The following is a 24,861-nucleotide window of genomic DNA, read 5'->3' on the forward strand; positions in this document are numbered from 1 at the left end:
ATTGAATGACTGAATGATGTGAGCTCTTCCCTAAACAGCCCTTGTCACTCCCACTTTACAGATGAGGAACAGGAGGGTAAGCCCTGTCCAGGGTCTGAAGCCAGTTGTGTGGGGGAGAGCAGGCTTTGTCCCCAAGCCCTGTGCCCGTCCTGCGGGGGCCTGGCAGGGGAGGGGCGGGCAGGGCCGTAGTCTGGCACGAGGTGAGACAGGCCCCGAGGTCCGATGTCCCTCACTGACTGCTTCGTCTCCTCTTATCAGGCTGCGGTCCTGAGCCGGCGTCTGTCCCCGATGGCCCCCGCAGCAGCTCGGTGGAAGGGAGCCCCTTCCGCCCCCCGTCACACTCCTTCTCTGCCGTCTTCGATGAAGACAAGCCTATAGCCAGCAGTGGGACTTACAACTTAGACTTTGACAGCATCGAGCTGGTGGATGATTTCCAGACCTTGGAGCCCCGCTGCTCAGACTCTAGTAAGAGTCAGGAATGCAAAGTGAGCACGCGGAGGAAGTCCACGGATTCCGTGCCCGTCTCCAAGTCCACGCTCTCCCGATCTCTCAGCCTGCAAGCTAGTGACTTTGATGGTGCTTCTTGCTCAGGCAACCCCGAAGCCGTGGCCCCGGCCCCAGATGCGTATAGCACAGGCTCAAGCAGTGCTTCCAGTACCCTTAAGCGAACTAAAAAACCAAGGCCACCTTCCTTAAAAAAGAAGCAGACCACTAAGAAACCCACGGAAACCCCCCCAGTGAAAGAGACACAACAAGAGCCCGTGGAAGAGTGTCCCGTCCCCAGCGAGGAGACTAGAGCATTCGAGATAAAGCCAGAATTGGCCAAGACGGAAGGTTCTGGACCGGCCGTGTCAGAGGAGGCGCCCCTGGATCTTGCTGCTGTGCCCAAGGCTCCCTGCCCTCTGGACTCAGAGGGTGCCGAAGAGGCCATCCCCCCGGCGTCTGGAAGTGGCAGGGTGCAGAACTCACCCCCCGTTGGAAGGAAACCGTCGCCTCTTGCCACGGCTCCGGAGGCAGCGGAGGTGACCCCGTCCGAGAGTGGGGGGCAGGAGGACTCCCCAGTCAAAGGGCTCTCGGTGAGGCTGGAGTTTGACTATTCTGAGGACAAGGGTAGTTGGGACACCCAGCAGGAAAACCCCCCTCCCACCAAAAAGCTAGGCAAAAAGCCAGTTGCCAAAATGCCCCTAAGGAGGCCAAAGATGAAAAAAACACCCGAGAAACTCGACAACACTCCTGCCTCGCCTACCAGATCCCCCGATGAACCCAATGACATCCCTATGGCTAAAGGTACCTACACCTTTGATATTGACAAGTGGGATGACCCCAATTTTAACCCTTTTTCTTCCACCTCAAAAATGCAAGAGTCTCCCAAACTGCCCCAACAGTCCTACAACTTTGACCCAGACGCCTGTGATGAATCCATTGACCCTTTTAAGACGTCCTCTAAAACCCCCAGCTCACCTTCTAAATCCCCAGCCTCCTTTGAGATCCCAGCCAGTGCCATCGAAGCCAATGGAGTGGATGGGGATGGGCTGAACAAGCCCGCCAAGAAGAAGAAGACGCCCCTAAAGACGTAAGTTCAGGGGTGCAGGTGGTCAGGTTAGAGGCGGGGCTGCGCGTTGGCTGTGACCCTGGGTCTCGTGTCTGGATGGACGTGGCTGCCCTGACCTTTCCCCCAGCTGCCGTAACGCTGCCAGGTTTGCAACACGATACCTGTTTCCTTTCCTCTCTGCTCCTGTGGTGGTGGCACCTTCCAGCCACATGTCCCTTTGGGTCTAGAGTCCTCGATCTTTCACTTATTGTGGCAGTGGTTTAAAGCATTACTTTCAGCTGGAGACCTGACATTTGACTCCAGGGGACTGTGGGAGAGCCCATAGACAGGGAACTGTCCTGTAGAGACCTGGTCAACCCCCCTTTGGTGACTTTTACCTTTTTCCTATTTTGCGTGGGAATTGCTTTTTGGAGTGGGCTACAAGCTAGGAGATCTACCCTTAAAATATTGTTAGAATTTAGAGTATTTCTGTCTGCCCGTTAATGGGACACCAGCCCAGGAGTGAGGCCCATGAGCGAGAGGTCTGGCCTGGATACCCCCCCCCCTCGCACCCCAGCCAACCTGTGAGAAGCACCTCGTTTGTCTTCCTCCCTTTTTCTAGCCATCTTTTGCAGACAAGACTCCAAGGCCCTGTAGGTTCAGAAGAGATCAGTGGAACTCGAGTGGGAGAACACAGTCCCCATAATCCCTGGGAGGCCATTAATAATCGGTTCAAGTAGCCACCGACACTTGCCAGGGCGAGTGCCTTCAGTACCTCCTGTCTGGGCCTCTGCAATTCATCCCCAGACCCAGCTGTCACCTGGGTGGCTGCGGATCCCTGCTCAGGACATGGTTCCCAGCATCGTGGGGATGGTGCTTGGAGCCTTTCTCTTGCCCTCATGTGAAGTGTGGTCAGTTTGATCAAGGCCATAGGGACCAGGCTTCTGGCACCAACCCAGCAGAGCAGACCACAGCTGCTGGCGCCTCTGACTCTGCCCGGTACAAATGGAGACAGAGTGACCTTTTTACATGCCATTCTGGGCTCCCCAAGGGGTTCACATTTGAGAAGCACCTGGAACTTCCTGAGAGGAGGTTCTCTAAGCAGACATTAGCCTCGAATATCTCAAGACTCATCTGAGATTGGCTCCCCAATGAGGCTCTTCCTAGATGCTCTGTTGAAGCTGTGTTGGAAGCTTTATTATTTTTCTGTTTGTTTTTTAATATGTCCTTTATTTTTATTTTTATTTATTTTTATTTTTTATTTTTTTAAAGATTTTATTTATTTATTCATGAGAGACAAAGAGAGAGAGGCAGAGACACAGGCAGAGGGAGAAGCAGGCTCCCTACAAGGAGCCCAATGTGGGACTCGATCCTGGATCCCGGGATCAGGATCTGAGCCAAAGGCGATGCTCAACCGCTGAGCCACCCAGATGTCCCTGTCCTTTATTTTTTTTTAAAAAATTCTCTTTATTTGAGAGAGACAGAGACAGAAATAGCAAGAGAGTGTGCCAGGGGGAGGAGAGGGAAAAGCAGGCTCCCCACTGAGCAGGGAGCCCTATGTGGAGCTTGATCCTAGGACCCCAGGATCATGATCTGAGCCAAAGGCAGACTCTTACCCGATTGAGCCACCCAGACGTCTGTGATGAATCCACAGGCCCAGATTCATCATTGACCATGAATAAGTGCCCCAGAAGCTTTATTTTAGGCCTCAAACAGAAGCCTGAAATGCCCAAATGACACAGCCATGGTCTCCCATTTTTGGAATGAGAGCCAGCCTATAGCCACCTACCCGTACCCCCCCTGTACAGTCTGACCCATCATCAGAGCTAACCAGCAGGTCAGGGAAGCCAGCCCATCCCTGAGTCTCGCCTCTAGTGTAGACGGCTTGGAATCCTACACCAGTGGGACAAAGCTCTTTGGGCATCAGAGCCTTCTGGGGTATTTGGAACCGAGCGGAGAGGGATTGCTCTCAGCCAGCCCCTCTCCAAAAGCTGGGATGTCGCCCTGCCTTGCAAGCAGCACCTACAGTGGATGGCTCTTGTATCCCAGCCCGCTGATAACCAGTTGTCTGCGGATTTATCTTTTTTGTCAGTTCCTTTTGTCTGTCTCTCTTTTTTCTTGTCTTCTTGTCTTAGGATGGTTGAAGATGTGATGTCTGTGTGTTCTCTGTTGTAAGTAAATTTAATGGAATCTGCTGCTCATACTACCTGTGCCGCTTTCTGCTTTTTCGTTTTTGCTTTCAAGCTCTTTTAATTTCCTCTCTGTGGCTGCTGCTCACATATTTCTGTGTCAGGCCTGGGGACGGGCGGGGGGGGGCGGGGAGCATGGGGCTCCCCAGTAGCAGAGGTTACTTTCCTGTTTCAGAACGATTAGCATAAATGAAACTGCTTGGCTGTGAAAATGTGATTATCCAACATCTGCCTGCTTGTCAGGAATGGAACTTTTTTATCCCCCCTTGCATATTGGATGTCTTCATCTGAAACCCATATATTTTTTTTAAAAGCTCTCATTCTGTTCTTTCATTTCAAATCGGACTAGTGAGCAATTGCTTTCAAAGTACTGTGGCTTCACGACAAAATAACCAGCCAGCCGACCACAGGCAGTGGACCGGGGTCGCTTGTTCATGCTAACATGTGAGGCAGAGGTCATTGGGCTGTTTCTAATTGAGACCCCCTAAAATGCAGGGTTGGCTTGGAGGGAAACACATGACTGTGAGAGCCCTCGCCAGCCTGCTCTGGGCCCGCGTCCTTGGTCGCCCAGGACCAGGCTGGGTATCGATCAGCTTGCCACCCAGGGGTCACCCTGCTGGGCGTTGGTGGAAACAAGAGACCACCTCTGTGTCTGTGCTGTTTTGCCAACGGCCAGGAGGGATGCTGTGGGCAGCTCCCAGGGCCCCGAGGGCGGGTACCTTCCTGCCTCTCTGTCCTTACAAGGGAAGCTGGCCTGGTCACAGGCATCCCGCGGTCCAGGGATAGAGTTGAGTCTCTCAGGTTTGCATCTGCCCAAGAGATTTCTTTAGTTTTTTAGAACCATTTAGCAACTCCAAAATATACAGTTATATATTTATATGCATGGATAAATATATGCTTCAGGCTGGGACTGCACTGTTCGTATGGCAAATGCTATAAATGCTATAAATAACCATTTCTAAGTATTTTTTCATGACTGAGTGCCATTGTTGGAGCGTTTTATTGAAGAGAACACAGGGAAGGAACTGAGGGCCAAATTGCTCTGTCCATCCAGTTACTATTTAGAGCAGGGAAAGGTCTGGGGACTTTCCCCACCCCAAGAAGCTGTTGCTTTGCTGGGGGCAGGACCATACCACAGGGGGGCCTGAGACCAGAGGCCAGTCTGCCTGGGAAATGACCCCCTGACACTCTGACTCAGTGAGCCATGTACGCGAACAGTGCTTTCCTTCTGACCCCTTTGCAAGTCTGAGCTGATGTTTCCTTTGCCTGAGTGACCTGCGTGCACCCCCAGTTATTTTCAAGAAGGAGAAAGGAAGGGAGAAAAGGGTCATTAACCCTGGTCAGGAATAGGCCGTAATCATCTCATTCCTGAAAGAGAGGTCTGGAGACGGGTTGTTGTACCCTGCGAGTGTACTTTACGCTACCGAAGTTAGAGTGTTTAAGATGGTAGTTTGTATGTCCTGTGTTTTCTATTACAATTTATTTTATTATTTTTTAAAAAGATTTTGTTTACTTATTCATGAGAGACACAGAGAGAGAAAGAGAGGCAGAGACACAGGCAGAGAGAGAAGCAGGCTCCATGCAGGGAGCCTGACACAGGACTCGATCCTGGGTCTCCAGGATCACGCCCTGGGCTGAAGGCAGCACTAAACCGCTGAGCCACCCAGACTTCCCTTCTATTACAATTTTAAAAAGAATCATCTCACCCCCAGCCCAGCTTCCCTGGGTGGTCGGAATCTCACCCAGAAATTCCAGGGTGTAGGGATCCTTTACGCACAGAGTTCCAGTGAGTAGGAAAGGACTCTCCCCAAAGACCCAGAATGTTCCTTCGTGTTCCTGCACAGCAGTCCGTTATGTGCCAGCCAGGAGATGGGATCCTGTTCATCGGTGTCCGGAACCTAGATCCCTGCCCCCACCCCTCTTGGTCCAGACATTCTTGGATGAATCTGGATACGTTAATCTCCCCCAAATCTGCTTTTTGAAATAAAAACATCTGGCTAAATCCAGCCTCATTTTCTGGGCCAGCTCTCCAAAGTGGCATCTCTTTAAAAGATTTCCGGCTCGAGGACCCCTTTTCCCTCTGGGGCAATGATCATATCTGTTGTTAAGTTGTGGACGTCTCCTCGCCCATGTGGAGTGGTGGAGGCCTGAGCGCCATCTGGGCCAGACGCTCAGCGGAGGCCGTGGCTTCCGTCCGCTCTGGGGAGCTCTGGACTGTTCTGTACCACTGTTTGTTGTGTTCACATTTTCCATTTTGTTTCCAGTGACACATTTAGGGTGAAAAGGTCGCCAAAACGGTCTCCTCTCTCTGATCCGCCTTCTCAGGTATAATGTTCCCTTGCTATGTATGATTTTTAATCACTCACTCAGGCCGCCAAAGCCCATGTTGTTTTGATTCCCCGCTAGTCAACAGAACTTTCTTTTCTGCTCATCACGGGCACGTTTCCAACATCCTCTTTTGCCTCCTGCAGCGGGGGCTCCCTTGCTGTTTGCAAGACATTGGTGTGATCCCTTCCCTTTGGGAGAGATCAGAGTGTGTCCCTGAGAGTAGAGAGATGTTCAACAAAAGTGTTAGGTGGGTTCTGTAGGAATCCCGCTGATCCGTTCTGGCCGGTTAATCTGCTGAGAACTTCTGTGAATATGATTTTTGAGAAAGTCCGTTGAGATAAATGAATATATAGTGAAAAAGAACTGAGTGTCAAGAGCTCTGGATTATGTAACCAAAATTCGAGTGGGGAGATAAAGGAAATCATGCCCTAAAGAAGTGGGGTTTGGGCCCTTCCCCCTTTCACTGGTTCCTTTATGAGATCTGTGCCACGACCGTGGAAGGTTAGCCCCGGCCGGCGGGTGGGCAGGCTCCCATCTGAGCCAGTGAAGCCCCAGCCAGCAGACCCTAGTCGGGCAGGGCTACACAGAAGGGTGCTCCGCCCCAGGACAGGGGTCTGGGGTCCCTGTCCCAGCTCTGCTCTGACACTTCTGGGCACCACCTCCGCCCTGCTCAGCTGCTCCCTCCCTGTGCCCATCCTCCAGGGACAGGCACGCGGATCGCCAGGAGATGTTGGTGAGATTGGTGCGTGCACAGGCCCTAAAGCACTGTGCCGACTTAGCACAGTAGTTGCACTGATCAAAGGGCCAAGAAATAAATCTCCTTATTTTATTTCTCAAAGTGAATGATCAGGAATGTCTCGAATAACCCAGACACAAAATCCTGATCTTTTCATTTTTTTAAACCCACGGTCACCCCCTATCACGAGCCATCAGGAAAGGAAAATCACAGTGCCAAGAATTTGTCTCCTTGGGACCATTTAGAGCAGAGTCCGAGGACATGCTGAGGATTTTGGTAGGGACCTGCCCTGGTTAGAGGAGCCCCAGACTTGGGTGGGTGGGCGCAGGTGGGAACGCAGAGACTGTGTGAGAGGAGAGACGGCTTCCCTTTTGCTCCCAGGACCCCACTCCAGCGGCCACACCAGAAACGCCGGTCATCTCCGCGGTGGTCCACGCAACCGATGAAGAGAAGCTGGCGGTCACCAACCAGAAGTGGACGTGTGTGACGGTGGATCTGGAGGCTGACAAACAGGACTACCCGCAGCCCTCGGACCTATCCACTTTCGTAAATGACACCAAATTCAACTCGCCCACGGAGGGTAAGCAGTTTGGTGGCTGGTCACACCCCTGCCCTACCCGGGAGCCCACTGCCCCTAGGGAGCAAAAGGCCAGGAAGGAAACTTCCGAGCTAGGTAGCCTTGCCATCCGTGCACTCCAAGCTAAGGCTATAATTTTTTTTTAAGATTTTATTTATTTATTCATGAGAGAGACACAGAGAGGCAGAGACACAGGCAGAGGGAGAAGCAGGCTCTATGCAGGGAGCCTGATGTAGGGCTCGATCCGGGGACTCCAGGATCACACCCTGAGCTGGAGGCAGATGCTCAACCACTGGGCCACCCAGGCGTCCCGCTAAGGCTGTATTTTAAAACAGCCTCAGGCTTGAACCCAGCTGTACCCCATCTCTGAGACACCAGCTGAGAGCCAGTGAGCTCAGCGCCGCGCCCCCCCCCCCCCCAGTTCCCATCCTGAGCTCACTTGAGCTTCGCTCCTTCTCTGTGGCTTTAGATGCCTGGGTGATCTGAAACACACGCAGCTGCAAGCAGCACCATTCAAGCCAAATGCTCCGTGTGGGTCAATCCCCTGCCCGGGTCTGGGGTCCCTAGGTGCCACCACTGTCCATCAGCCTGCAGGATGTTCCACAAGGTGGCCATACCTTCTCCTCAAGCCCCCAAACCAGATGGTTCACTCCAGGCTTGCCAACGAGAGGACAGTTTTCCTGAATAGGCTCCAGGCATGTTGATTTTCTCATTAATGTCTTTCTTCCTCCTACATGTATTTTTGCTTTCAGCTTTCTGCCTGATTCTTTGGCTTGAAAAATTCATCTATGTTAAGTCCGTGCAGCATGACTGGATGAATCAAAATTTTTTTTTTTTTTGTAAACTGCTTATTCCACTAACAGTGGATAGATTTTTCTGAATCTATTGGCTCCCACACTTCCCTTTCTCGTTAGGAAAGCTGTTGAGGCCTGAAACCGTCTCCTGGTCTGCTGGTGCTCTTCCCTGCACCCGCCCCTCTGTGAGCCTCCCTCCAGCACTCGGGACCAGTGTGGTGGTTCTCAGTCTCCCTTTCCAAGATCCTGATAATCCAACCATTCAGAAAAAATGAGTACAAATCAATATAAGGGCCATCACACATGAAAATCTCATTTGCACTTCTTGGCTGCTGCTAGGGAACCACCACCTCCATTAAACGGCCTCCTGCTCCCTCTGGGCAGGTGGTGGTGTCACCAAGAGCAGGTAGTTTGGGATTGTAGCTCGAACTGCTTCCTCTGCACACTGTTCCATGACCCGGCTCCTCGGGGGCTTGCTTTGTGTCCATAAAGTCTCTGAACGATATGACTGAGGTCCTGAACGATATGAGTGAGGTCCATGTCATTTTTGGCGGGGGATTTTGGATGCTTACCTTCTCACCACAGTGCCTCTTTATAGTTTGAAGATGAAAAGACCATCTAAATTATGTGTACTTTGGCATTATGTGCTCTGTGGAACAGAGCTTTTTGGTTAGCTGTTTGGTTGGCCCTCAGACTGGGGTTTGGGAGGCTTGACAGTGACCTTACTGCAGCCTGACCCCAGGGGCCCTGGGACCCGACCTCCACCCCTCTTCAGCCCTTTCCTCTGCATGCACACCTGGGCCACGAGCCTCACTGAATGGAACCACTTTGCCCCATGGGTGCCACCCCCCTTGGCTGCCACCTCAGTGCCCTGTGCCCTGTCTCCCACACTTGCCCTGCCCCTCCAGCCCTTCCCTGGGCATCTCTGTGCTGCCTGCCCTCTGTGCTTGGTTGAGGCTACTCTGAGGTCACTTAATGCTGTAATGATGATGCAGATATATGCATTTTTAAAAAAAGATTTTATTTTCATTGACAGAGCATAAGCAAGGGGAGTGGCAGGCAGAGGGAGAGAGAGAAGCAGATTCCCTGCTGAGTAGGGAGCCTGACACTGGGCTCGATCCCAGGACCCAGGGATCATGACCTGTACTAAAGGCAGACTCTTAACCAACTGAGCCACCCAGGTGCCCCAATACATGCATTTTTAATAGAAAATATAAAGATCCTCATAGTACCTGTTAAGCTAATAGGCATCTCATTCCATGGAAACATAGTTGTTCATCTTTAACATGGAACCGAAGCAAACAGTTTGCTAGCTCAGCGACATATTTGATCATTGCTTGTTTTCTCCAAAAATTCAACAGATAGGTAAATCTGTACATTTGAAACAAAGCTCTATTAAACCTGCCTCCTTAGAAAGTGATCGTGAGGGACACCTGAGTGGCTCTGCGGTTGAGCATCTACCTTCAGCTCAGGGCATGATCCTGGGGTCCTGGGATTGAGTCCCACATTGGGCTCCTTATAGGGTGCCTGCTTCTCCCTCTGCCTCTTTATGAATAAATAAGTAAAATCTTAAAAAAAAAAAAAAAAAGAAAGAAAGAAAGAAAGAAAGAAAGAAAGAAAGAAAGAAAGAAAGTGATTGTGAAGATTCAGGATTCAGGAAGTCCCGACCATAATCACAGCTGGCGGGCATTTGGAAATCTATCACATGTACAAATACAGGACAGCTGCAGTTCCAGGACATGTCGGCCCTGCATTCACCTTTCTAATACAGCCCGCTTCCCTGCAGCAGCTGGATGTGGAAACTGGATGCCCAGCCATACCAGACCCACCCTTAGGGTGCTGATGCCATCACCAGAAAGAATCTGGCCAGTGCTGTAGGCGTGCTTGAGGCTTTGTTACACAGAAATCACAAATCACAGGAAAATGAGATTTTGGCTTAGAAATAATTACTACCCCCTAAACAGGTATTTGCTACAAGGCCGATTCTCTTTAAGTGACAGTAGTGAGGCAGGAGCTGTCACTGGTGCTGCGCTCACTTTGAGCCCCACTGAGGCTCTGGTCTACATGATTTCATTTCATCGTCTCAGTCCTAGAGAGTGGATTTCTGCTCTTGCCCACCTAGGCGCGAGGAAGCCCAGGCTTTGAGCTGTTAGGACTTGCTGAGTGTTGTGGGGCTAGTCCATGTAGAGGCTGGACCCCATGGGTCCTGCTCTTACCACACTCTTGTATGTGAGCACCCTGCAGGCTTCCTTTCATTGACTTTAGAAACTCAGCGGTGCTTCCCCATCTAGGTCTGCGAGAGCTTCAGGCTGGCTTATTAGTTCAAGAAACCTGGATGGAGCTAGATTAGAAAGATGCCCAGCGGGATCCCTGGGTGGCGCAGCGGTTTGGCGCCTGCCTTTGGCCCAGGGCGCGATCCTGGAGACCCGGGATCAAATCCCACGTCGGGCTCCCGGTGCATGGAGCCTGCTTCTCCCTCTGCCTGTGTCTCTGCCTCTCTCTCTCTCTCTCTGTGTGTGTGTGTGTGTGACTATCATAAATAAATTTAAAAAAAAAAAAAAGAAAGATGCCCAGCTAATTAAAATGACGTGTCTGGGCTGTAATTACATCAGCTCGCTGTGGCAACACTGATAATCTCCCACTGGTTAAAAACTCCGATTGGCAATTACAGATGTTTTTCTTTGAATGCTTGCTTAGTAAATGGCCTCTTCTGCACTTCTGGTGCAGCCTTGGGGAACGTTGTGGGGAAAGACCTTGTCCATGTGGTCCCTAGGGATGCAAAGATTAGGAGCTGTATGGCAACATAGCCTCCTCCAAGGCCTCTCCCAGCTCTGGTCCAGGAGACCCAAGGAGAACAGGGTTTTAGATTCACGAGTCTGGATGCCCTTTGAGGGTCACCCAGCTCCCCGTCTCCCTGACACACAGTGACATCTGCCCCCACCTTTCCACATCCAACAGAGGGTAAGGTGACCCCTTCAGGAGCTGAATGTTTTCCCGTGGTGGGCACCATTGCTCTCACGCTACAGACATGCAACAGAGTGACAGTAAGGTTGTTGGGAGCGGCATCCTTGTCCCCTAACCAAGGGGTCCCTTCTCTCATCACTTATGTTCAAAGTTCCAGAAATCCTAGCAATGAACAGTTACAATAGACCTGGTCACAGTCCCTTGCATCTGTATAGCCCAAGGTAGGGCCTTTACCTGACATCATTTCCCTTTTTTTTTTTTTTTTTTTTTTGCAAAATATGGGCACTTTGAGCTCCATTTTACAGGTAAGCCAGTAGGCAGGGTAGGTCAGGGAGTGGGCTTCCCCGACCCCAGGAGTGACGATCTGGACTCACTCGCATCCTCCAGCGTCTTCCCAGTCCCCAGCCAAGCTCTGGCAGCCAGAGTCGAGGAGAGCAGCCTCCCAGCCCTCCCACAGTGCATGGACCAGCATGAAATAATTACCAGAAGCGTCTTCAGAGATGACAGGACCCGTTTATAATAACTGGGGCCTCTGCATCTTGAAGCGGCAGACACTACAGGGAGCAGCCTCCTCTCTTGGACGAGAAGGTGTCGTGTCACTTGGTGCAACTGGCATTACCCTTCCTGGCCTGCCAGCTGCCTGTGGCCGGGGCCCAAGCTGGACGTGGCTCCCCCTCCAAGCCGACCCTTTGAGGCTTAGCACTGAAAGCAGATGAAAGAGATTTTTGAAAACAATGTTCTGGAAGATGTCCCCTTAAAGTACAGGAGATGATATCGATGACCAGAAGAGGGGTTGTTTTTCTTCACATCTTTTCCAGGCCAATTTATTAAAGATTTTATTCATTTATTTGAGAGAGAGAGAGACCAGAGCAAGCGAGAGAGAGCACAAGTGGAGGGGGGACAGGCAGAGGGAGAGCGAGAAGCAGATGCCCCCCGCTGAGCAGGGAGCCCAACTCAGAGCTCGATCCCAAGACCCCGAGATCTTGACCTGAGCCGAAGGCTGATGCTTCACCAACTGGGCCATTTTGTAAATTAAAATGAGAACCCCCAAATGGCTAGGATTGGAAGTTTCAGGCCGTGTTCTGAAGGAACACCTCCCGACATCAGCAGGGACTGAAGGTCCTGCGGAGAGCCAGCCTCCTGTAACCACACACGTTAGGACGCAGACATTTCTCGGGGTGGGGGAGTGGATCAGATAGCCCCCCACTGTTGTACTGTCATCTGCCTCTGAAGGGAGGGGTGAGGGACCCTGGGTGGGGTGAGGGGGAAGGAGACCCCATTGGCAGGTGGGAAAGAAGGCAGCTAAGTGAGCTTGGTGACCTGAAACTCACCGTGATCAGCTGCCAGGGGACGAGCTAAGATTCCAGGCGGACGCTTCGCTGAGCCGAGCTGGTAACCGGAGCTGGGCACTGACCCAGGGCCACAGTCCCTGGAAAAAAATCTCTCTGGTGGCTCTTAGCCTGTGAGGTGCATCCTGGGTGCCCTGTGCCATTGTGAGGTGTGCTGGGGAGGGGGTGGTTTCTGTTAAATAATTTAGGGTTAAATGATGCTTTGGCACTGTTGGAGAAGGAGGCAGCTGATTCACTGTTACCTCCCAACTTAAAACAGTCTTTAATAGGACAATGCAATAATAGCCCTGAGCTCCTATATCTGGAAAGTGAGAGATCTGGAGAGGGCCCCAGAAATCAGCCTGTCCCTCACTGTCCCTAGCTTACCCCTCATTTACAAGATGGGGAAGACAGGAGGTCTTCCTGAACAAATACTTCTATGCTACATCCTAAGAACGGGTGCCCACGCCAGTCACAGGTGCTGAGCTCCGGCCCAGCTGTGTGCGGTTTGCACGAATCTCTGCTCCTCCCGAGTGATGCACACATCAGGGCGTAGGCCTGCCAGATGCATGAGGTCTTGCTGGCCGTTGACCCATAAAACCGTCTTTGTTCCCCTGAACAGGCCAAGCCCACTGGAAGGGGGTGTTTGCTTCGCTGGGGACATTTGGAGCCTCCTGAAGGGCCATCTCCGTGTTTCAGCCCTTGAGCTCATATGGCCACAAGCCCACACACTCGCAGGTTCGGGGAAGGGCTTCCAGGAAATATGTCACCTTAAAGCTCATATAGAGGAATCATTTTAAGCGATGCCTTTGACAATCTGCAGAAATAGAGGTGCTTTAAAGCAGAACTGTTATCTATATGTTCTGTTAAAAAAAAGAATTCAGGCATTAGGGATCGCCGCTCACCCTCTTGGACAGCTGCTTTCTGAGCAAATCACATGTCACCGCCTGGTTCTTCTCAAGTAGCAAAGAACCATCTGGTAGCTTCTGTGGCTTCCGGGTACCTCATCCACCGTGCCCAGCACAGTTTGAGGCACGTCGAACGAGCTCGGAACCCACTCACTGGATGGGGCGGGCGGGGGTCAGTGGAGGGGCAGTGCTGGGAGTGTCCTCGTGTAACCTCCTGGGGACCCGAGGGGCCCAGAGCTTCTCGTTTCCAGGGAATGCCTCTCGAGGTTCCCTTCCAGCCTAAGGTCTCCAGGCCATTTGAAATAGGTCATTTTTCCCCTTAATTTGACTTCTGTCATCTTTGCATCTGCAAATCTGATGTGGCCCCAGCCCTGCAGGCCCTGGCAGGACTTGGGGAAATGTTCCAGGTGACTTGCAAAGCTGCTCTTAGCAAGCAGCAATACGGGAGCAATGTGCATTCCTCCCTTGCCTCGGAGGATGGCCTGGGTTATGTTCTCAGAGAGGGACCAAGCTGGGGCCAGTTGCAAAATGTCGTCAGGGTGTGGGGACATTCTTCATGTCGTACGTGAGACCGACAGAGAAGCAACACTCACGATGGGCTGTCCTGGAAGCTCGGTGCATAGTGCTCAGATCCGCTCCTGGTCAGGCTGTGCTGCTCACACTTAACTCCCTTGGACTCTCTCAGGCGCCCAAACAGCAGAAGCCCCTTTGCAGCCAGAGGCTTACGAGTGGTCGGAAAATTGGTGAGCTGTGAGCCTCTCCTACCAGCTGAATCAGAAACCTCGAGTTCTTGGACAGGCTCAGAGTTTAGAATCTGGTTCCAGAACCCACCCTGCCTGGCCCAAACCTTTCCCTATTTTTTTTTTCTCTCCACCCCGACACTAACTCTCGTTTTGGTTTTTTTTGTTTTTTTTTTTTTTGCAGAGTTGGATTACAGAAACTCCTATGAAATTGAATATATGGAGAAAATTGGCTCCTCCTTACCTGTAAGTTCTGCCTCAGGCCCGCAGGGGACTTGCTTTCCCTCCCTGTCTTGTGAAAATGCAGGGGCTGGCCTCCTCCTGAGCTCAGGCCCCAAATCCAGGGTCCTCTTGTGCCCGCAGCATCCTGGGCTTACCAGTTAAGGGTGAACTGGGACTGGGGCTTGGAGGTTTGTATTCCGCCCACTTCACATGGCATTTTCAGGGAGAAAATGATAGAGTGCAGTTAGGCTTCCCGTATCATTACTTCCCTAGACTGAGAAAGAACTTGCCAGAGGTTTGCTTTAGAAGGTAGAGCAGTGATTTGATTGCTTTTAAAGTGACCTCTTTTCTGTTTTCTTCGAAGTAATTGCTTTATGTAACTGAGGATTGGCTCTTCTGGCAATAAGTCTCTCTCCCCCACCCCCTCCATCCCTTTTCCATTTAAGTGGCTGTCATGGGCACCTGTCCTCCTGGCTTCCCGTCTGCTGCCTGCAGGGCACTTGGTTCTGAGCATGCCCTCTTGTACTCTGCTGTTGTCTGGGGATGCCATGTGAGGCCCAGAGGTGCCAGAGGAGCCTGGTGTGACACTACTGGCCCAGACCTGTTGCTTCTGTCTTTATCTTTCTTTGCATGTTTGTAGATGCTTGGGTGCTGCTTCTAACCCGCAGTCAGCAGACATGATGGAGGTGCTTGCCACATTGGGCTGTCTGCTCGTCCCCCTCATTCAACTGTGGGGTCTCGCCTACCCCTCTATGCTCAGAGCCCAGCGTGGGTGCCCATCCAGAGGGGGTGGCCAGTAAATGTGGGCAGATGGAACAGTGTGCAGCCTCCCCGACCCCTCTCCTGGAGTCCTGGCCCCTCTCCCCTTGACACTGTTTCCAGCAGCGCACACACACTTCCTCTCCACCTTCCTCTTCCCTCTTGCTTTCCTCTCCTCTCCCTTGGCCAGTGCCAGCTTGCTCCTCCCTTCTTGGTAGCTCTAGAAGGGTGAAGGCTTTGCCCCCAATGAGTGATTTGTCCACTGGAGAGAGCTCTGATGTTCATCCCTGTAGCATGTGCAGCCACCTGCAGCCGGGCTGACTTGTGCCTTTGATCCTTGCAGCAGGACGATGACGCCCCGAAGAAGCAGGCCCTGTACCTTATGTTTGACACATCTCAGGAGAGCCCGGTCAAGTCTCCCCCGGTCCGGACGTCAGAGTCTCCGACGCCATGTTCAGGGTATGACTTCCACAAGGAGAGCATTTCGGGTCAGGGCCAGCCGTCCCCAAGCCTCTGAGCCCTGTGGCACTGTAGTTGTGGCTCAGTTTCATTTGCATTGATGTATTCAGGCAGCCACATCTCGGTTTCTGAATGTCCCCCTGGACGTACATGCGGGGTTGGGGGGTTACCAGCTGCCCTCAGTTCTGTTAACAGCTGAATGCGTGAGCCCCTCTGATCACCCCCGGTGTACATACAGCTTTGTGCTGTGATTTGTTCCATGGGGAGACAGCATGCCACAGCATTTGGACCCCGAGTCCCACTCTCCCCTCTTACTGGCTGTATGACCTGAGGCAGGTTACGGGACCCTCTTGTGCTGTGGTCTCCTCATGGGTGAAATGAGGGTAGTAACAAAAGCGACCCTATAGAAATTTCACGAGGATTGAATGAGGCTCTCAGTCTTCCAGGCATCCCTCAACTGTGCAGTGGGGCTGGGGTGCCTGTCCTCCAAAGCTGTCAGGAGGGTGAAATGGAGATGCTCTAAGGAAAGGGCAGTGCCGGGTAGACGTTTGCTGTTAAGGAGGCTGTGAGTTAGCACTGGTCAGGGTCCCGTTCTGAGCTGTGTGGTGCTGGATGGGGTGAGGGTGGGGCACCACTCTGTGGCTGGGACCCTCCCATCCCCACTTCCCTGTCCCTTTCTCTGAGCAAGAGTGAAGAAGCTCTTGCTTTGACTTCCCAAAAGGACTTCTGAATTCACCGGGGTATTGGGTACGATGATGGCGATGTCATTACAGCAATAGTCATGGTGATGGGTACCGAGTCAGCTGCTTCACATGCAGGCAGTGTCTCCCTTGACCTTCACAGAGCACTGTCTCACCTCCTGTCCTACAGAAAAACTGAGATGCAGGAGATAGTCGCCTCCCCCCGGGGGCATAACCAAGGGACTTCTGACCTTCCCCTGTCGGGGGTGGGGGGCAGGGGGGGCTGGACCACCTTTTTCCCTCGGGCTGTCCAGCCTGCAGGCTCCCTGGCCACCCAACACCTGCCCCATTTTCCCTTTGGGAACATAGCCCTGGGAAGTCCAGGATCCCTTCTGATGGTGATTGAGTCAGGGCATCCTGGTCATTTTCAGTGGGATTTCCAGTGAGAAAAATAAAGATGCTCTTTGTTTCCTCAGGTCAAGTTTTGAGGAAACTGAAGCCCTTGTAAATGCTGGGGCAAAGATCCAGCATCCTGTCACACGAGGGCTGGCTCCCAACCAAGAGCCACACTTGCAGGTGCCAGAGAAATCCTCCCAGAAGGAGCTGGAGGCCATGACCCTGGGCACTGCTTCAGACGCGATTGAAATTGTAAGTGGGGTCAGAGGGGCCCAAGATCACTGGGGGTGAGGCCTGACCCAGCTGGGTCCCATCACCAAGGAGTCCAACCCTTCAGAACAACACTCACCTGGCCCCTGGCATGGGGCCCCACCCTGACCCCTGGACCTCAGAAGCCAGCTTAGGACACCCCACGCCATAGCCATGAGAGAAAAGCTCTTCATTCTCACTAGCATGGTTTTGTGGTTCTTACCTCACCGCTTTACGATTTTTCACCCTATTCCCTTGGGACTGGACTGTTGCTTTGGAGCTGACATCAGTCTACATCCTGCTCCTCCATACTCTATGGCAGGGGCCAGGGAATGGTAGGGCAGGGGACACTCCTTTTGGAGAACACTTGGTTTTCCGGGCCCTTGGTGATGGGCAATCCCTCCTGTTTATAGACCTATTTATATCCCTCCCCTCCCAACCCCTCTGGAGCCTTGCAGAGCAAATAGACCCCCTGAATATCTAAAAGGGACCATCCTTCTAGGTGAATTTTATTTTTATCTCTTCTACCTCCTTCCTAGCAGTCCCCGAGAGGGTTTGAGGCCATTGACTTAGTTACTTTTAATGTCACTTTTATTGTTCTGTATTAGTAGACCATTCAGTTACCTCCTGCATCAAGTATTTATTGAGCAACGCAGTGTGGCAGTTAAATATTGGGAAAATATCAGTAGCCAAGAGGAAAGCAGATGTGGTTCAAACAACCTCTCAGGCGCTACGGAAGGACTCGTGCATGATTCAACTTCTACAGAGTTGCCTTCTGATTTTGGAGTCTTTCCGATCTAGCCAGAGACACTATATTTTACATTTCGTCTTTCTATTATTTAGAAAACGACCTTCACCAAAACCTTTGATGCTTAGACTTGGAGATTTTTTTTTTTTTTTGATAGTTATACTATGTTCAGGAAACTGCCTTGTCCCACCCACTGAGATTTTCAAATAAATAAGTAAATGGTCACTTTCCTCCCACTGCCTGGTGAGGGAGTGAGGGTGGCTTGGGGTGGGCGGGCACCTGAGGCTGTGCTTCCGGGGAGGGGGTGGGGCCTGTAAATCTCCAGATGCCCATGGTCAGCAGCAGGTGAGAGTTAGTATTGGCCTCTAATACTCTTTAGTCTTGAATCAGAAATGTCCAGCAAATAGGGGTGTGGTCCTGGCTTGGAATCAATGTCACTGTGTCTCCTCTATTTTTCCTCTGTGTCCTCCTGTGCCGGCCTTCAGACAGCTCCTGAGGGCTCCTTTGCCTCTGCTGACGCCCTCCTCAGCAGGCTAGCTCATCCAGCCTCTCTCTGTGGTGCGCTTGACTATCTGGAACCCGACTTAGCAGAAAAGAACCCCCCAGTATTTGCCCAGAAACTTCAGGTTTGTAGCTCACGTGTGACCTTTTGGGAGTTTGTGAAAACCTCAGTAGAGAATGAACTCCGAACCCCAAATGCAATGAGGCAGGATTTAATGAGGCGTTGCTGGAAATGTTCCAGATGAAATCTCTTCCCCCTCAAAGACTGATGTGTGGATGTTCTTGCTCCAAGATGCCAAAATGATATAAATCGTGTGATTACGTACGGGACAAACCATTTGTATTTCAATTGGGAAATTGGGCCCGAGCCATCATTTTTCAGAAGTTTTGATAGCCCCAAAAGCAGTTTCTGTGATTTATTCACAGAACCAAGGGTATTAGATCACCTTGAAGCCAAGCTATTTATAGACACACAGGCGGGGAGGCTATCTCAGACTCCCATTGAGATAACATCTGGACTCGGTCTTACCAAAACAATTAGCTACTCTGTGCCTTAAACTTGACAACTTAATTAAGACCTTCAGAGCAAACCTGGAGAGATTGGTAACAGTCATTTGAGAATGCGAAACCATTCATGAAAATTGTTGACCAACTTTACATCAAACAAAAGGAAAGAAATCAAAGTGCCATAAAAATTTTGATCCCGTTTTGAAAATCATCCCATATGATCCCATGATCCTTCCCCACAGACATTCCAAAGGGCAATTAAAAAATAAAAAGAAATTAAACACTTATTTCATGATCTGCTGAGGTGTTAATTGTGCAAGAAAGCCAGAGCGTGTGTTTTTCCTGAGTTACCTGTCATGACACATTCACGTGGCACATTCATTTCTTGGATGTGGGAAACATTGACATCCTGTCTTGATGCATTTCCCCTGCGATTTGCTCATCCCCCCTCCCACCCCTCCGGCAGGAGGAGTTAGAGTTTGCCATCATGCGGATAGAAGCCTTGAAGCTGGCCAGGCAGATTGCCCTGGCTTCCCGTAGCCGCCAGGACACCAAGGTACGGATTTGCTGCTGCCATGCACTGCCTCTTGAGAATGTGGTGTGGTCCAGAAGTTTCCTTGCTAACCCTTGGCCAAGCAGGCAATGTCGGTGTTCTACAAAGTAGTCTAAAATTTTCTAAAAAGCTAAAAGCATAACTCTCGCATAAATAGACACTGAGCACATGTCTTAAGATCTATTTAACTCGGTAGTGAAGGAACCAGCAGGGTGGTAAAGCAGGTGGAATGGAGAAAAATAGAAGAACCCAATGCAGAGTCAGTGAAACAAAGGCCAGAATCCTATTGCAGTCTTACTGCAAAGCTCGATATAAAACTGGTTTTATGATACTGGCTACACAAGACACTCGAATATAACCTTGGAGGTTTTTTTCCTTTGTTTTCTGCGAAAATCATTTGCTTCTCTAATGAACAAATAATTTGCAACTTTTCTATTTTCTACGAGTTAAGACCTAACCATACTGAGACTGGACCCTAATCAATAGTAAATAGTGAAACCGAGACCTTCCTGATACAGTGGGTGGCCCTTTAGGCCGGAGGCAATAGAATTACAGAAAAGCAACCCTTTTCCATAAAGGGCAGATGGTAAATATTTTAGGCTTTCTGGGCCATCTGGTCTCTTCTCAGCTCTGCCACTGTGGCTCAAAAGCAGCCACAGACAACATGCAGATGAGCGGGTGTGGTGATGTTCCAGTTGAAACCCTTTTTACAAACTAGGACATTGGGCCATTTGGCCCACACACCACAGTTGGCTAACCCCTGCTCTAGAGTAGAGTAAGATCCTGACAGCACATGCAGAAAGCTTTCGGCCTGGCTTCTGAGTTTGGAGTATTTTTTCTTAACAATTTGAATGAGTTGCTGAAGGTGTGCAAAGCTCTGGCCTTCTGAGAAGGTTCAGGCCACCCCTCAGGGCCCACGGGGAGCTGTGGTCTCTGAGGAGCTGCTTCATTGCCATCCCACCGTGCCGCGCCCAGAGTTGGGCAGCCAAGCACGCTCTGTGGCCTTGAACGTGTTGGTGAACCTCTCTGAGCCTCAGTTTCTCCAGCTGTGAGATGAGGCGATGAGCAGTGAGTTTGCAGTTTGCTGTAAGGGTTACGGATTGTGTGGAGGACAGCACCGTGCCTGGCACACAGTAGGCGTGCAGTAAATGACACCTGCTCTTGGTGACTAACTTTCACTTTTTCTCTGTTAACCTGATCAGCTACTCACAGCGTCTCTACTGTAGAGGGGTCTGGGTCCCATTTTACAGATGGGAAAGTGGAGCTGTGGAACCGGCCTGAGGCCTGATAGGGATTCACTGACCCAGCAGGAACTAGGACTCTGGTCTCCAAATGGGAGGCCCTTGCCTGTCCCACCTCAGGGAGCAGCTCCCTTGGCACCAGGTCAGGAGTCCATGTGCTGCTCCTGCCCTCAGGGCCTCCCACATGTGGCCTCCCTGGAAACTGTCCCCAAGGTGGGGGGCTCGCTCCCAGAGACCTCTCTCCATGAAAGAAGGTGGTCACACTGTGGGTGTCCAGACTGAGAACGCTGGGACCCAGAGCAGGGACGGGAACGTTAATGCACATTGCTGACGTTCCTGTTCTCGCTGCCAACCCACATAAGCTTCGGTTTAGTTTCCATGAGAAAGATTTTTAGAAAATCACCAGGCAGTGAGGATTTTTTTTTCCCCCCGTTAGATTTGTTTCTTGATATCTTTTGGGTAGTGGCTTAAGGACAGAATGAATTGCTTCAGGTCTGGCCACCGTAACTACAGTATATTCCTGGCCAGAGGTTTGAGGCAGGATTGACCATGTTCTAGTAAGAGTTCAGATGGAGTGTGGAGTGTTCCGGAGTGCCTGGTGCCCCTGCCTCCTCCTTCCTCCAGGGGATTCATCCAAGGTGACAGGTCAGCAGATAGTGGCTGGCCATTGACAGTCTGGCGATGACAACCTGTTCCCAGGCCCCGTGTCCCACTTCTGATTTAGAAAATACTGTCAGGTGAATCCACTGTGTGGGTCGGAGGGATGGCCCCAGCTACCTCCTTATATATTATTTCAGAGGAGTGTGCCAAAGGCAGCATTCGTGAGGATAGAGCCGTCGGGGAGTGTAAGGAACATTTTTCTCTGCCATGGTAACTTGTACCACTTTTTAGGTTTCTGCGGGTTTCTTGTTCACGTAGACGCTTGATTGCCCCTCGCCGCATTGGAAGTTGCTGATGTGGAGAAAGAGGAACAGCAGCTGTATACCCAATTTGCTCTTTTTCTTGCCCATAAATTTCAGCTGCAGGTGACATAGCCCAGTCTTTCTGGCAGCACGGTCTTAGACTGTAGCTAACACAAAAATGAAATCACTTGGGATGAAAAGAAATCACTTGAAGGGCTGGAAGCAGCATGAAATATGGTGGCGGTGGTTTCTGGTTGCTCCTGCGGGAGCTCCCCATATCCCTGTAGGCCCCAAGCCAGCTGAGCTGACCCTCCTCGGGCTGCGGTGGGGTTTCCTGTCTCATTAGTCAGAAAATCTTAGAGACGAGGAAGACTCCGTGGGGCCGGGGTGTCGGGCTGCAGCTCCTGATTGTTTTTCTTCCACACACTCTTCTGGCTCCAGTGAATCCAGTGGTCCTCCTGGGGTTCATCTGACCAGGGTGGCCGGCTGTGCGCTACAGCAGCCCCGAATGTAACCAGGATGGAGAGAACATGAAGCTCCCATCTGTGTGGCTTTGCAAGGAGTACAGGGCGCGTGGGGGATGGATTTAACTTGTGTGTGTAGCAGATAGTGGTTGCGATCCCTAGAGCCCTTGGCCTTTTTGGATGAGGGGACCCAGATGTAAAGAACGAAGGATGTGTAATGTAGGAACAAAGAGCGCACAAACGGCAGGGGCAGGCTTCAGGACCCGAGGAAGTCCCAGAAACAGGCCCCTTTGGGGGGAGGGGGGGAGAAGGTGCCGATCTTCAGTGTCTGATTCCTCTAGGAGTCCCAGCCCCTAAAGGCAGACCTGGGTTTTGCGGGGGCAGGAGGAGGAGTTAGGTCTGGGACCACCTGCATCGCTGAGTGGCCTGACAGCATAGGCTCTTTTTCTGGTGCTGTGTCCACAAGCTGTCCACCACCCCCGGCATTGAACAACACAATACCTGGAAGCTGCAAGAACCTTGTGAAGAGCAGTGACAGGGGGCTGGCAAGTGGGTTTCAGCTTCTATTTGCTCCTTGGGGGAATTTGCAGTCATCGCCCACAGCTGGTGTCGAGAAGGATTGAGGCCCTGTCTTGACTCAGTGGGAAGGAGAGGCCAGTGGGTGGCTGGTGGCACCTCCTGTGCGCGTAGATAAGGGCACATCCAGTCATCCTGAGCTTAAGAACTACCTGCTGTCATTTGGATGCTGCAGCACCCTAAGGAGAGGCCCCTCTTCCGCCCCACCTGGCCCCACCTAGCCCAGACACCCTCCTGTGCACCCAACCTGGTCTACTCTCCATGGCCTTGGCCCAGCTTGCTGTGGTCTCCTGGCCTGATCTAGACTCCAGGGCCACATCCCGTGCACACCTCTCCCACTGTTCTCACGGCTGGCCAGCCAGCCCCCAAGGACCGGAACCCCACCATGGCTCCAGGTTGTCGGCTTCCCCTGAGGCCACGACGAGGTCTCTGAGCCTGGGTGAGGGGCAGAACTGCAAAGCCAGAAGAGCCCCAGGCATGAGGTCTGCAGGCCCGAGGGTGCCAGTGGATTGAGGGGTTAGAAGTTGGCTCCAAAGGCTGGAGCTCTTTCTGAGTTGTGGCCACTTTCACATTTTAATTTGTGATTCTCTCGGCTTTTGGGCTCCCCCAAAGCAGCCAGGGGGGCCTTGTGCAAGAGAAACAAAGCCTAATCTAAGCCTGATGTTAAAATATCAGTCAGAAACCAACCTATTTCAGTGAGAAAGGATTCCTGGTTGTAAGAGAAAACCAGGGTGTGTACCTTGAGTTTCATTAGCATGCAGATACCCCAGGCAGTCATTCAAATGGATTCTGAGGTCATCTGTTCCTTTATTGAAAACGCCAGGTGGCCGGGCTGAAAGGTGGTGGTGAGTCAGTGTGTGTGGTGGTTAACCATTGTGTTGACTTAGAAAGCTCATTAATACATTTCTTTTTCGTTCCCTTCCTTGTCGGACAAAGGATTTAGGCGGCTTTAAAACCAACATCTCCCTGCACTGGTCGGATTTCGCTTCTGCCCAGCGTGATAAAGTTAGTTTTACTTCGTTTCCCTTTGCACTTCAGAGAGCTGGCTTGGTTGGAGTCAGAATTGAGTCTCATTCTGGGAAACCTTTTGGCCAGATCACCTAAATCCTCCCATTTTTTCCATCTTCCAGGGACCCACGATGCGTTAGATGGTGCCTAGCATTCTTTCCATTTTCAAAATTTTATTCTAAAATTTTTTTTTTCAAAGAACACATTATTGTGCTTAAGAAGTGACGGGAACAGGTTGGTTGGTGTTTGTTTTCTTTTCTTTTCTTTTTTTTTTTTGCAGTCCTCTTCAGAATCTTGTGCCTATGAATTTCCTCCATAAATACAAATAGAGTCTTACTGTCTGGATATCATTTTTAAAAAAGATTTATTTATTTTTCTGAGAGAGAAAGCCAGTGCACATGAGCAGAGGGAGGGACAGAGAGTGAGAAAGGGAGAGAGAGTCCGAGCAGACTCCCCACTGAGCCCAGAGCAGGAGGCTCCGCTGGATCTCAAGATCCTGAGATCCTGACCTGAGCCGAAAACAAGACCTCTGGGTAGAATTTTCTCTTTACTTCTTGAGAAGTTTCCCATATGACAAGCAGAGCCTAGGAAACAGTTCAAATAGCAGAGATGAATGCACGCACGGGAGAGGCTCTGCACCTATGGTCTGGAGGCAGGCTTTCTTCTGAGGTCAGCCTGCCTGCTCTGTGCTTGTGGTCAGATGTTCTGTAATGGAGGCTGCTTTTTTTTTTTTTTAATTTTATTTTTTTATTCATGAGAGACACAGAGAGGAGAGAGGCAGAGACACAGACAGAGGGAGAAACAGGCTCCATGCAAGGTGCCCGACGTGGGACTCGATCCTGTGTCTCCAGAATCACACCCTGGACTGAAGGTGGCGCTAAACCGCTGGGCCACCAGGGCTGCCCTGGAGGCTTCTTTAGGACCCGAGGATGGAAAGATCAGGGCATCCCATTTGACCCGAGAGTGTGTCTCCAGGGTCTGGTGGAAAGGGGGCCGTGTGCTCTTTGGGGTCCCCCTGCAGAGGGAACCCAAAGGCCAGTCAGGGCTTGTGAAACCCAAGCCCGTTTTTAGGACACCCAGAACCATGTCACTCACTGTGCATGTGTACAACTAACTGGTCCTAACTCTGTCATCTCCAGTCCTATCCATTAAATTTCTGCCTGAGTCTTCTAAGTTGTTTCGAGTTCATTTTCTCTGGTGCTGTAGTGGGGTGAGCTCGCCTGTTCTTGTGATGGAACAGAGAGTACCTGCAGGTACGCCCTTTCCCCCTCATTGTTGGGTCTTTAATCTTACCTGCTTCCACTTCCAAGACCAGTCCTCACCGTTCGGCCTCCAGATCTCCGCCAGGGTGTTGTGTTCACTGCTCGCTTCTCATCCGTTGCCCCAGGAAGCTGGCAGGCCACCACCATTACTCCACAGCGAATTGGACTCTGGTAACCAGGGCGGCGGTTTGCCTTGGCAGCCACGCCAGCGCCAGGAGGTTAATGCATAGGACTGAGAG

At 51.3% G+C, this 24,861-nt stretch overlaps 1 protein-coding gene across 28 annotated transcripts in view; it reads left to right on the forward strand.

The window, feature by feature from the left end:
• Positions 1-24,861, forward strand: part of TACC2 (transforming acidic coiled-coil containing protein 2) — a 210,748-nt gene that overhangs the window by 168,920 nt on the left and 16,967 nt on the right. For 13 of the 28 annotated variants that reach the window (XM_072740263.1, XM_072740265.1, XM_072740266.1 and 10 more), the window contains 8 exons: positions 259-1,573; positions 5,985-6,045; positions 7,166-7,364; positions 14,280-14,341; positions 15,420-15,535; positions 16,692-16,863; positions 18,094-18,234; positions 19,083-19,172. In XM_072740263.1, the coding sequence (XP_072596364.1) occupies positions 259-1,573; positions 5,985-6,045; positions 7,166-7,364; positions 14,280-14,341; positions 15,420-15,535; positions 16,692-16,863; positions 18,094-18,234; positions 19,083-19,172 (2,156 nt within the window). The remainder of the gene's footprint in view (positions 1-258; positions 1,574-5,984; positions 6,046-7,165; positions 7,365-14,279; positions 14,342-15,419; positions 15,536-16,691; positions 16,864-18,093; positions 18,235-19,082; positions 19,173-24,861) is intronic. The other 15 variants (XM_072740277.1, XM_072740278.1, XM_072740279.1 and 12 more) reach the window with 2 other exon arrangements.

Source organism: Vulpes vulpes, chromosome 15 (assembly GCF_048418805.1).
Source record: "Vulpes vulpes isolate BD-2025 chromosome 15, VulVul3, whole genome shotgun sequence".
NCBI lineage: Eukaryota > Metazoa > Chordata > Mammalia > Carnivora > Canidae > Vulpes > Vulpes vulpes.